The 12,915-nt window shown below is 39.5% G+C and overlaps 1 protein-coding gene across 1 annotated transcript in view; it reads right to left on the bottom strand.

Moving 5' to 3' along the window:
- Scn8a (sodium voltage-gated channel alpha subunit 8) overlaps nucleotides 1–12,915 on the bottom strand; it is a 116,675-nt gene that overhangs the window by 32,201 nt on the left and 71,559 nt on the right. Inside the window, exons 15-16 of the mRNA XM_010628614.2 lie at nucleotides 4,375–4,548; nucleotides 1,967–2,323 (exon numbers count right to left, since the gene is read on the bottom strand). Coding sequence (XP_010626916.1) covers nucleotides 1,967–2,323; nucleotides 4,375–4,548 — 531 coding nt within the window. The remainder of the gene's footprint in view (nucleotides 1–1,966; nucleotides 2,324–4,374; nucleotides 4,549–12,915) is intronic.

The raw sequence follows: 12,915 nt of genomic DNA, 5'->3' as shown, positions 1-12,915 counted from the left end.
AAAACACAAAAAAAAAAAAAAAAAAAAAAAAAAAAAAAAAAAAAAAAAAGAGTATGGCTGGCAAAATGCAATGGAGAGGACTTTGAAGGCCAGGCTGATGAATCTGAATTTGATTTAATTGGACCCACTATAGTTTCTTGAATGAAGTGGTTGCAGATGATGACAGAGAGTCATTCCTTAGATACATACAGACGACAGTGGAAGTTAGAAGGCTGTTGCAAGAGTGAGGTGATATGTCTGGATCAGGCTACAATAATCCTAAACTTGAGCATGTATAAGAATCCATGGGGTATGGTAGGGGGTAGACACATTAAAAATATATTTTCTTGGCCTACCTGAAGAGATTCTGACTCAGTAGACCTGGTGTCGGGCCTGGGGCTTGGCTGTTTTCAATGAATGAGATTCAAGTGATTATGATGTAGGTGGTCTTCACATCACATTTTTAGAAATACTGGATAGATTACAGAATTGCAAAGAAAGGGCAGGTCTTAGAAATACTATGAACAAAGGTGTATGTACAGAAATGCCATGAAGGATGCTGTTTAAGGAAAGTGGTATTTGAGCTATATCAGGAACTTGCTGGTAGTCATGAGAAAAGAAAAAGAAAGACCCTCAAATGACAAGATCCTAGAGACTAGCTGGGTAGAAGGACTGAGTAAAGGGGCACCTGGGAAGAGGACAGAGATGATACATGATAGATATCAGTGCCACATGCTCAAGTGTGTGAAAGCAGACATGGAGAGATGTCCTTGAGACAATGGAGAGAAAGGGTGCTGTGGTCAGTGCTTGGAAATGTTGATCACATTTATATTCTAGGAAGCAGGCATTGTATTCAATGAAGGCATAAAAAAGCTTAGAGGGATTAGGATGGAGGGAAAGATGGTTGAGAATGAAGAATGGAAGGGATTAAAGAAATACTATGGTAGCTATTTTACAGGTCAAATGAAAGAATACGAGAGCCACAGCTGGTTCAAAGCCTGGTGAGTAGGAACACTTGGCTGGTGGGATTCAAAGGGAAATGAACCAGTGTGGGTGAGTTTATTAGGGATCCTCTAAATTTGCTTTTTTCCAGTCCCATTTGCTCTACACTTTCAAGTGGAACTTGGAGACCTGATCCATGAGATTGTTACTGTTCAAACTATAGTGTGTTGATTAATCACCTGGGGATTTTGTTAAAAATGCAATTCTAAATCAGTCATTCGGGGGTGGAGCCTAAGATTCTGCATTTCTGACATACTCCCAGGTGTTTTCATTGCTGCTAGTCCTCAGATTATACTCTGAGAAACAAGATACTAAAATCTCACTCTGCGGGTGAGTCTTCTGTAAACAGAGGCAAAGGGCAGCAGGTGGACAAATCAGAGTGATACAACAAAGTGATTGGCATTTATACAAATAAAATCAAACTCCAAAATAGCTTAGATCAATGGTTCTCAATTTCGTGCCTGAGGGGACATTTGGCAATGTCTGCAGAAATTTTTGGTTATCACAAATTTGGGCAATGCTACTGGCAGCTAGTAGATACAGGCCAGGATGCTGTTAATTTCTACAACGTATCAGGGCAGTCCCACAAAAAAGAATTATCTAGCCCAAGATGGCAATAGAGCCAAAGTGGAGAAATCCTGGTTTAGTAAAAGGACACCTTTAAATATAGTTGAAAGATCACAGACCTTGTAGTCTAGATTCAAATAAAAGCTCTGATATTTACCAGTTATGTGGCCTTGAGAAAAAAACCCATTTGATTTTTGCCATTTTTTTTTAAACAAAAAGGGTTACCAGGTTGTAGTATGTCATGACTCAGTAGGCACTCTGGAAATAATCAGTCTCTCCTTCACTTGTACCTTAGAGGTTTTGGGCCAAGAAAGAATAAATATCAACCCACATAGAAGGTGGTAGAAGGACTAAGTAGATTGGCCAAGGACAGGATGTTCAAGGCAAAGAACAAAAAGATCTACAAATTAGTACTAACCACCAAGTTGCCAATGACCATGACCATCATAAAGACAATGAGGCACATGGCCTGGCCTGCCACCTCCATGCAGTCCCACATGGTCTCAATCCACTCCCCGCACAATACTCGAAAGACAATGAGGAAGGAATGGAAAAAGTCATGCATATGCCAGCGAGGAAGTTCACACTCCTGGTTGATCTTGCAGACACACTCTTTGTAGCTTTTCCCAAAGAGCTGCATTCCCACCACGGCAAAGATGAAGACAATAATGGCCAGCACCAGGGTCAGGTTACCCAGGGCACCCACTGAATTTCCAATAATCTTGATCAGCATGTTCAGGGTGGGCCAGGATTTGGCCAATTTGAAGACTCGGAGCTAAATGGAAAAACAAACAAAAACTAAATGATACTCAATCCATTTTCTTGCCACATGACTAAAATAAAACCATATAAAATTAGTAAGATCAGCTTAAATATATTTAGTTCCCCTGGAAAAATTCCAGAACTTTCTAACAGTGTCTCAGATTAAAAGGGGAAAAACTGAGGCATAGATAACTGAAAACTGATTAATTTCACAGTAAGTGAAAAAATTTAGAGCTAGGACCCAAGAATGCTGCCTCTCTTGTATTAGACCCTGAGTCAATTTGCTTCCTGAAAACTCACTCATAATCATACTGTATTCCTTTCCTATTGATTTTTCTCTTGAATTCTTAAGGGACATATCAAGGAAAAATGTGATTTATATGCAACTAGAAGTTCAGTACGATAAGGACAGCCAAAAAGTCCTTAAATGTGTTTAAAAATTCTAAATATCACCCTTTTGTTTGCCAATAAATACAGTAATTGTGGCTGATGGGAAACTTTGTGGTATGTTTAGAACAACTTGGAGGAAAAGTATAACAGGGAAAGTTCCATATGTATTAAACATCTCAAGAAAATGTCCTATTCTGTTATTAATTCATTTTGTTACCTGTCAATCATAAAATTTCAACATTCTGTAATGAATGATTGCAAGGTCTTGGCAAACAGTCTGCAGATTATAATGAATAAACCTACAGTTTCTTGGCCAATGGAATGATAATAATATCACTGTCAGATATTATAAATCAACAAATAACTGACATATAACACAAGAGGAATTTTGCTATGAGGCAACTGATTTGAACATTTGTTTACAGTTGAAAACTTGAGTCTTTTATCTGAGAGTTCAATATTTACCATATATAGCATTGTAGATGTATTTGTTTTTCTTTGCATAGCTTCAAATTTATTCACAATACTAGTTTTAAGGTTTTCATTTCTCAATCCGAACTGGGAATTTAATTTGGGTCCTTGTACTTGCAAGACAGGTGCTGGAACCACTGAGCTAAATCCCTGGCCCTCCTTTTTTTTTTTTTTTTTTTTTTTTTTTTTTAAATAATCAAGATAGTAAGAGCTCAGTTGTGGCCAGATACTAACTAAATAGTTGTAAGCACAGGTTTCAGAAACATGGCACACGTTATTTGTGAGTGGAACTGAGTAACATCTGTTTTACAAATAGCTCTACTCTGTTCCGATTCTCTTTCTTTGATCTGCTGAATACACGGATGACATACCTCAGGTCTTTTCAGTTGCAAGTGTTTAGGTATTTTCCTGACTAGGAGAGAAAGGCCTAAGCCAGATGGATGACAGGGAGGCAGTAGTGGGCTCTGAGTGAGACACCCCCATAGTAATTCAGTTTCTCCAGGGACTTACTCTGGACATCACTTCTGCTGGTACTTATGGGCAGTTCTTTTGGGAATTTCATTAACTATTCTTCCAAAGTCATTAAGTAATTTAAATATTAGCTTCTTCAAACACCTTAGTAAAAAATTCTTAGCTAATGATGTGGAAAATAAAGTCATTGTTCAACAACTAACTTCAATATAACTAAAAAACTATTATTTTACTCTCAATTTCTGGAAAGAGTTGATGCATGAGAAGAAATGAGGAAAGCCATTTTTGAACACAGATATTCTTACCACTTCAGGAGGATGTTCAGATAAAGAAAGAATCCACTAGCAAACCAAATTAGACCTTAGAAAGGTCTTGGGAACATTTTACTTTTTAGGTTAAGCATTATATTCTAGGAAACTTGCTAAAATTGATTTCTTTTTTATTAATTTTTTTGGTACCGGGGATCAAACTCAGGACCTTGCTCTTGTGAGGCAGATGGTGGGACCACTGAGCTAAATCCCCAGCCCTTGATTATTAATTTTAAAAACTAATTTTTATGTTATTCATTTGGCAGGAAGGTTTTCATGACTTTAGGTCCTTAGACAACTAAAAGGCCAAATGGAACTGGGAGTAGAATACCTAAGGTCTTCTCTACATTACCAGGTTAAACAAAAGTTTCTAGTTAGTTGCATGACAGGAAATGTTAAAAGAAACTGGAAAAGTATGGAATACCAATCGGAAAGATCGCAGCACTGAAAGCCCCTCCACATCTGCTAGACTCAGTTCCATTAAACTGAGGGAGACAATAAATCCGTCAAAAATATTCCAACCTTCTTGGAAATAATAGTAAGGATCCATGGCTATTAGCTTCAGGAACATTTCTGCTGTGAAAATTCCAGTGAAAACCTGGAAGGGGAAGCAGGAGGTTAGAAAAAGAAGTAACAGAAAGAAAACATCTTTATCATTACCTTTGAATGCAACATGTCCAAGAGGGATCAAAAGCCAAAGTTGGCCTCTATATCTGAGGGTATCAATATCTAGATGTCCCCACGTGATGCAGAAAAATCTTATTCCCCCAACGCCCCCTTTTTTTGCACAATACTAGCAACTGAATACAGGGACTTTTCACAGAGCTACATCTTTACTCCTTTTCTTATCTTTAAATTTTGAGACTGGGTGTTACTAAATTGTCCAGGCTGGGCTCCAACTTGCAATCCTTCTACCTCGGCCTCCCAGAGTGCTGGGCTTACAGGTACATGTAACTTTATAGGTACATGTACACCATGGCTGGCTATTTGAATGATGTCCTCAGCCCCAATATTCCCATCTTTGTTTCCAGAACTATTCAATACAAACAGGCCAGAGTGCAGTTAAATAAATAACCTAATGAAATTAAAGCCACCTTACTTTTATAGTCAGTAGCTATTTTTTGGGGGGGTAACGGGGATTGAACTCCGGTCCTTGCGCTTGTAAGGCAGGCCACCGAACTGCTGAGCTAAATCCCCAGCCCCAAGTCAGTAGCTATTTATTTGAATGTGTATGCTTTGGATGTTTCATTTTAAAAACTACTCATAAAAGTACAGAGCAGCGATTATCAGAGGCTGGGGAGCACAGGGAGAATGGGAATGGAGAAAGGCTGGTCACTGGGTGTATCTATTAATACTACATTTGAAATTAAAACTGAGAAAAATTTTAAGTATTTATCTTAAAGTCATAATATGTCTACTACATGTTTGTATTAATAACATTTTATGAGGATAAAAAATCCTATATTTTTCTAAGAAAAAAGGAGAAGAATGGCATGTTTGACATTTTTGTAAATCTCTTCCATGTGTTTTGGCTTAATAAAACATACGGAGGTTCTCTTATTGGCTTCTGCTTTCAGTCCACTGTGACATGTTGCTTGGGTTCAAGTACTGGGAGAAAACTTGGCTTCACACAGAAATGTAGTTGGAATAGGGAGGACTTTGTGTATTCTGAAAGGGCCTTAGGGACCCCAAGGATACACTCCCACACTTTGAGAGCTATGGTGTTAAGCACAAGTTCTTAGATGAATACTTGATGACATTCAGACACTTATATACAGTTGCTGATCTACTGCCTACACATCTTCTATTTTCTCTACCAGGAGCATATCACAATGCAAATAAGAACAGCATCATAGGGATTACCTTAAATCTATTCTTCTCAATTTTTTACAAAGTGATTCTTTAGCCTCCTTTTTCCCTCCTAGTATTGGATTGAACTAAGTGTGTTCATACTGAGCTACATCCCTAGCTCCTTTTTTATTTTTGAGACAAGGTCTTGCTAAATCACTAAGCTGTCCAGCCTGGGCTTGAACCTGCAATCCTCCTGCCTCAGCCTCCCAGAGTGAAGGGATTATTTATTTATTTATTTATTTATTTATTTATTTATTTATTTATTTATTTATTTATTTTCTTCAGCATTTTAAAAGAATATATAGAGGTCTTGAGACAACCAACCAACCAACCAACCAACCAACCAATCAAACCAACTCCAGGGCCAGGGATTTAGCTCAGTAGTTCTGCTGCCTGCCTTGCAAGCAGCTTGCAAGGACCCGAGTTCGATCCCCGGTACCAAAAAAAACAAAAAACAAAAAACCCAACTCCAAACCAAAATGCCAACCAACCAAAAAACAAACAAACAACTGGGAACCACTGTTTCAGTAGAATATTCTGAATTCAATCAGCATATACTTCTGGTTTGGCAAGTCTCTGGGTACCAGTCTGAGAACTTACAATACCAAGTCCCTAAGCAAAGATACAAAGTCCTAGAAATAGGGTTCCACTTGGGAACTCTGGGGCATGAGAAGTACAAGGCAGAAGCAGCATACTTTCTAGGGGGCCTAATTGCCTTCGCAGGGAAAATGTAGACTCACTGGGGAGTGACTGGAGTCTCTGTTCTTAGAAAGAGGCTGTGTAGTTTAGATCAAGAATGTCCCCCAAAGGCCTCATGCACTTCTAGGCAGGGCTTTGGGGAGTTGATGGAATTATGGGGTGCTAGGGTGGACTTGCTATTAGGTGGAAGGGTCTGGCTGGAAGATAGTGGTCACTCAGGGCATGACCTGGAAGGGTTTACCCCCCCTCCCTGGCCTCTCCCTTCTCACTCTGCTTCCTGACCACCAGAAGGTGAGCAGCTTGTCCTCTGCTTTGCTTCTTTGCTTTGCCTTTCTACCTTGGAGCCAGCCAACTATGGACTGCAACCATGAGCCAAAATAAACTTCCTTCAAGTATTGTGACTCAGAGACAAAGAAAGTGATGAAAATAAGGACTAATCAGCTGCTCCTCCGCAGCAGACTCTACTGCAAAGACAATGGAATTCAGTTTGATAAAACTGTGCCTGTGCCACAGTGAAGACATGGAAAGACAATATGAAACCATGAAAAACAACAGCTCCTTAGGAGCTCAGTCATCAGGAGGCTGGCCGAGAGGCACATCTGGATTGCATGAGACTTTTCTGGATTTCATATGGAGAGATGTGTGTTCAATTAGGGTGGTCAACCTTACCAGTTTTCCCAGGACAGTCCCAGTTTTAAAACTGCAAGTTTCCCATCACAGGCATGCCTCAGACCTGTGCAACTTGAAATGGTTGGTTACCCAAGTGAGAGGAAGACCTAAAAGAGGATTTAAAAACCTAAAAGAGGATGTCCATGGTAAGTACTTAAAGAGAGGGAAGGATAAGGGGCTATAGGAATACAGATGAAAGAAAATTTAAAATCTGAATAGAATTCCTTTTTGGCTGAAAATCTAACTGGGCTATAGTTAAAGAATGAGTATTAAGGGCTGGGGATTTAGTCTAGTGGTTCCACTGCCTGCCTCGCAAGTACAAGGTCCTAAGTTTAATCCCCGATACCAAAAAAAAAAAAGAATGAGTATTAGGTCATGTGTGTTTGGTGAGAAAGAAAAAAAAATTTTTTTTCACTTTTGCTTAGAATCTCAGGAATTAAATTTACATGTCAGATTAAACCTTCTTTTCACCTCACCCCCATTTGGTCTTTGGCCCATAGGTGGGCATCTATGTGGAGAGAGGGCATCCATGTGCTAGGTACTGGAGCCCAGCAGGGCAGCAGGGCATTTGTATAGGGGTGAGCCCAGCAAATGGTGGTCAGTCCTTGGTGGGGACAAGGAGATGTCCATGCAGGGAACAGTGGCATGGGCTGTCAGAGCTAGGGGAGAGGTATCCACTGTGGGGATAGCCCAGTAAGGACTATCAGGTGGGAAGAAAAGGGTACAGCTGCATCACACAGATACCGAGGCCCACCTGGAACAGGAACATGTCCACTCCCTGTGGGAATGAAGTGATGAAAAGATATCAAAAGGACAATGAAGCCAGCTTGATGGGCTTCCCAATGGCCAAATCATGTATAATTTATTATTATTATTATTATTTTTTGGTACCAAGGATCAAACTTGGGACCTTGCACTTGCGAGGCAGGCGGTGGAACCACTAAGCTAAATCCCTGCTCATCGTGTATAATTTAAATATCAAAGTAAATGACAGTAAAAGATTATAACTCATTGGATGAAAATGGAAACTGTGAATCCATAAGATATAGATGATTGTGTGTGTGTGTGTGTGTGCGTGTGCGGGTGCATGCATGTGTACGTGTGGTGCTGGGTATCAAACCCAATACTTGCTGGGCATGTGCTCTACAACTGAGGTACATCTCTAACCCTATCTATATTGACATCAAGGAATAAGTCAAAAGTTCAATGAACAGGAAATTTAGATAGCTTTAAAGTGCCCTCCTCACAAATATTTGTAAACAGAAAAAGAACAACTTTAAAAGAAGCCTGGCAGACAGTGAAGAGATCAAATAAGTATTACCAGTAACAGGACAAATGGAAACTGCGTGCCTGTGAGATTCAATGAAGAGAGGACAGAGTCATGTGTGGGCTCTTTTTACAAAATGCATATCCATGTCTAATCACGAGGAAGCAACAGACAAATTCAAACAACTGAGGGAGTTCTACAAAATAACTGATATGTAATCTTCAAAGTCATGAAAACCGAGCAAAAACAAAAAAACTCTTCTGTGCTGAGGCAGATTAAAGAGATCTGACAATGAACTGCAATGGGTAATTCCAGAGTTGCAGCCTTTTGTTAAAAAAGGCATCACTGGGATCACTGGAAAAACTTGAATAGGGCCTAAGAACTAAATGGCTGTAATGTATCAAGGTTAATTTCTTGATCTTGACAGTCACATTGTGGTTATGTAAGAGAATGTACTCATTTATTTAAAAAAATCACATACTAGTTGGGTTTGGTGATGTACACCTATAATCTCAGCATTTGGGAGGCTGAGGCAGGAGGACTGCACAAGTTTGAGGTCAGCCTGAACTACACAGTGAGAGGCTGTCTTGTCCCCAAGACCCCAAAATATATCATCTTAAAGTATTTGTGGGGTGGTAAGGCTATGCTGGTTTTTACTTTTAAAAAAGTTTTTTTAGATTTTGTACTTGAAACATTAAGATTCAGATTATTCAAAAATCACCTCATAGGAATGGGGATTTAGCTCAGTAGCAAGGTCCTGAGTTCGATCCCCAGTACAAAAAAAGAAAAAAAAACACATTATAAATTTACTGTTATGTTCAAATGGTGGTTAAAAAAAGGGCGATAAAAATAGTTACTGTACAGTTATAAAGACTGTATATGTCTCCTAGCTGCCCCAGGCTTCACTTTCCTTCATAAAACATGGGAGTTGGATTAAATTGCCTCTGAAACTCCTCCTATTAGTAGCATTTTCTTTTAGAGAGGGTGGAAGAGGCAGAGACCAATTTATAGAACTCTGTCTTCTTCCCTCAAAAACATCTATCTGCTTGTCTATGGTTAAGCAAAACTTAACTCACTGTGTGGATGGTAGGAAAAGACTTACTTTCTGACCCTTCTGTTTCAACAAAGCTGTTAAATCTCACTTTTTCCCATCCTCTTATTCTCAAGTTCAGTCAAATGGATTATCCAATTCTCTAAACCTTTGAAACTTCTACTGAATTATGCTGACAAGTTTTTAAGATTTACAGGGTATTTTTACCCATTCTAAGAAATTCTGTATAGGTACTATCCTCATTCTACAGTTATGGAAATTTCTCCACTGAAATCAAGGGCTTACTTACAGTTAAGCTATCTCTGACTGGAACCAAAAATCTGAATCTTCTGACTTCTAATGTTGTGTTTTATTTTCCTACTAATCTCGGTACATATGTTACACCAAAATATATCTGCTCTCATCCAGAAAACACTCAGGTGTGAGATTCTCTGAGGTCTAGCACATATCCAACTGCCTTAACTGCTATCTCCCTTAGTGGGTGGACATCTTATACCCATTATGTCTAAAACAGAAAACCAGATTTTTTTTAAAGCCTCAAACTTTATTTGGTTCAAAATTTTTTAAATATTTAGAACAATCAAATAACAAAATGACTGCATCACCGGATTGTTTGTAAGAAGTATGAGAGGAAAATAATTGGAAAAAAACCCCAGAAACTCAGTCTGACACACAAAAAATTTAAAACTCTACTTGTACATATACCTAAGTATAGAAGTGTAGCCATTATATTCTTCATGAGAATCCAGAGCCAACTCTATATCTATGAAATAAATTCTCAGTCACTATACTGTCTAGGGCTCTGCTAAGGCAGTACAATGGTATGATATTATACAATATAATTTTGCTTTACCTAACTAATTTTAGAAAAATTAAATATTTTTTTTCCTTTTTGCATCTTGTAGAAGTGTCTCAGGTCTCTATTCTGGTTTGTCTTTGTAGACCCCAAATTTTGGTAATGGTGTAGGAAACTATTCTGCCGAAAAGTGTTACGTTTGAAGGTGGGCGGACATGTTGGCAATGGTCATTATTCTTCTGAGTAGTTAGAAAATATTTCCTTTTCTTCATTTTTATGTTTCAGCTCTAGTTTGATAGGAGAAATAGTTACTCATTACAGGCTGAGCCTACTAAGCAAAATGATTACGATCCCACTCTCTTCTATTGGCTGATTCTTTGTTTAGAACTACTGGTTTTCTTCAAAGCAAGTTAATTTTTCACAAGCACAGATTTCAAACTCCAAAGCATTCCTTCCTTAGATACCCCGTTTCTCCCTAAGTCTAGGCACCATTTCTTTCTTCTTTCCCTTCACTGTCAGATTTACTTCCTCGTCTTCTGAGTGCTCACTGCTCTCCATTTCCATCACAACTGTAACCACCATCCTCTGGCAGGTTCGTGCCACCCAGGGCTTTCTCATTTTAGCACTTGGTTGTGGGTTGCCTGGCCTCAGGGAGTCACTGAATATTTGCTGTCCACTTCACTTTCTTTACTGATGGTTCTCAATAAAGTCTTTCAAATGCTTACAACTGCAGGTGTTATCCTAGATTGCTACAGACTTGGAAGGAATTAAAAAAAACTTTTTTTTTTTGCTAGCCTGGCCTGTGGGCAATTTGGCTGGTGGTAGGTAAAAAGGCGCCTCAAAATTCACTGGAGGGCTGGGGATTTGGCTCAGTGGTTCCGCTGCCTGTCTTGTAAGCACAAGGTCCTGAGTTTGATCCCTTGTACAAAAAAAAAAAAAAAAATCATTGTAAATCAACTGGGTATGGTGGTACACACTTGTAGCCCCAGCACTCTGGGAGGATGAGGCAGGAATATCCCAAGTTTGAGCCCAATTTGGGATACTTAGTGAGACTCTGACTTAAAAAAAAAAAAAAATCCTTGGAATTCAAGGACTGATTCTGTAAACAGCAAAGAAAATGAAAAATTTAGAGAAAAACAAAACTCTGTAAGAAGAACACCACCATTGCCACCGCCAATAAATTATTATTATTATTATTTATTTTAAGAGTAGGAAAAAATTATTGAGGGAAAGAAAGCTTTTGTCTAAAAGAGAAAGGGGAGTGGAAAGTGGATTGTCTGCTCACCCCACTTTTCAAAGATGTTTTACACAGCAAAGCCATGTGGTGAGGTGGGTACAAAGTGGTACAAAACTGTAAGACCCAATGGAAAATTACAAGGTGGGACAAAACCATGACCAACCAATAAGATTCCAAGTACAGTCACCCAGGTAATAGTTAAATGGGGGTCAAATGGGGGAGCAAGTCACGTAGCAAGGTACAAGGATTTTCAGTAAGGGTGGAGGTCAGGGATATTTCCTGGAAAGGCTGGGCTAAGACCTTGGCCCCCCACCCAGGTGATTGATATCTATTTAGAACATCAATCACTGCTATTTGTCTCCAGGGGAAGCACAAGGGTATAACAGTTTCTCTCCTTTTACAATTCTGGCCACAGTGAATATGTTTTTATTGTCCTCCATGTTGGCTCCTTGAGGGCTGGCTCCCTGAGGGAGGCCCTATCTAACTACCTATAAGACATCTAATTAACTTATTTATCTGCAATATTCCACCCTCTGAAGAAGTACCCCTGACTGCTGTGAGGGGGCTGAAGAGGGTTGTAGTTGTGATCAGCAGTTAGAGTTACTCTACAGAGGGTCTTTCTGAAGGCCTTCGATATGAATGCCAGGCATTGTTATCTTGGTAGCTGCATAGCTTTTAAGTCTGGAGAGGGAAAAAACCAAAGAAACAGTTAAGAATGCATGGGATAAATTATAAGGTCAGCAGGATTGCTAGGAATATAGCCCACAAAGAGGATAAGGATATGGTCAGGTCAGAATCCAACATAGAAGTAGACAGTTTAGTAGTTATGAGCTGTTTACAAGGTCGATCTGGTGGACCCAATAAAAGAAGTCTAGCACATTTGTCATTGATTCCATTTGTATGGCCAATAAATTACTATCAAATCAAATTCTCTTGGCTATCTCTGATATTTCTGACTACTTTAAAATTCTGCTTGATGGTTTTGGCCCTGTGCTAGTCAGTACAGAGTATGTCTGCCACAGGCAGCTTTCAGGCCAGTCAGCAGGTTTCACAGAGGGTTCTGTTTACAGGTATTTCACTGGGCTGCACTCAAGGGTTTACACCACAGCTCTGAGCCTGGGGCAGGCACTAACCCGGGGCAGACACAGAGACTGGCAAGAGCACCAAATCACCTGGGATGTGTAGTGGGCAACATGACAGGCTACAAGGTCTCACCAGGTAAAGGATCTTTCTGTAGTGTGTTTTCAGAATGAGAACAAAAAATGACATTATAATGTATTAGGACAATGCTCACAATGTATTAGGACTTGAGTTGTGAACTGTGCATATGTGAGACAGGGGTTGGGGAGAGAGTGGGGGAGGGCGAGGGAGGAAGAGGAGGGGGGAGGGGGAGGG

Source organism: Fukomys damarensis, unplaced genomic scaffold (assembly GCF_012274545.1).
Source record: "Fukomys damarensis isolate Sample0158 unplaced genomic scaffold, DMR_v1.0_HiC HiC_scaffold_15, whole genome shotgun sequence".
Lineage (NCBI taxonomy): Eukaryota > Metazoa > Chordata > Mammalia > Rodentia > Bathyergidae > Fukomys > Fukomys damarensis.
Note: the sequence above shows the minus strand (reverse complement) of the source record. Positions and strands in the feature narration are given on the sequence as shown.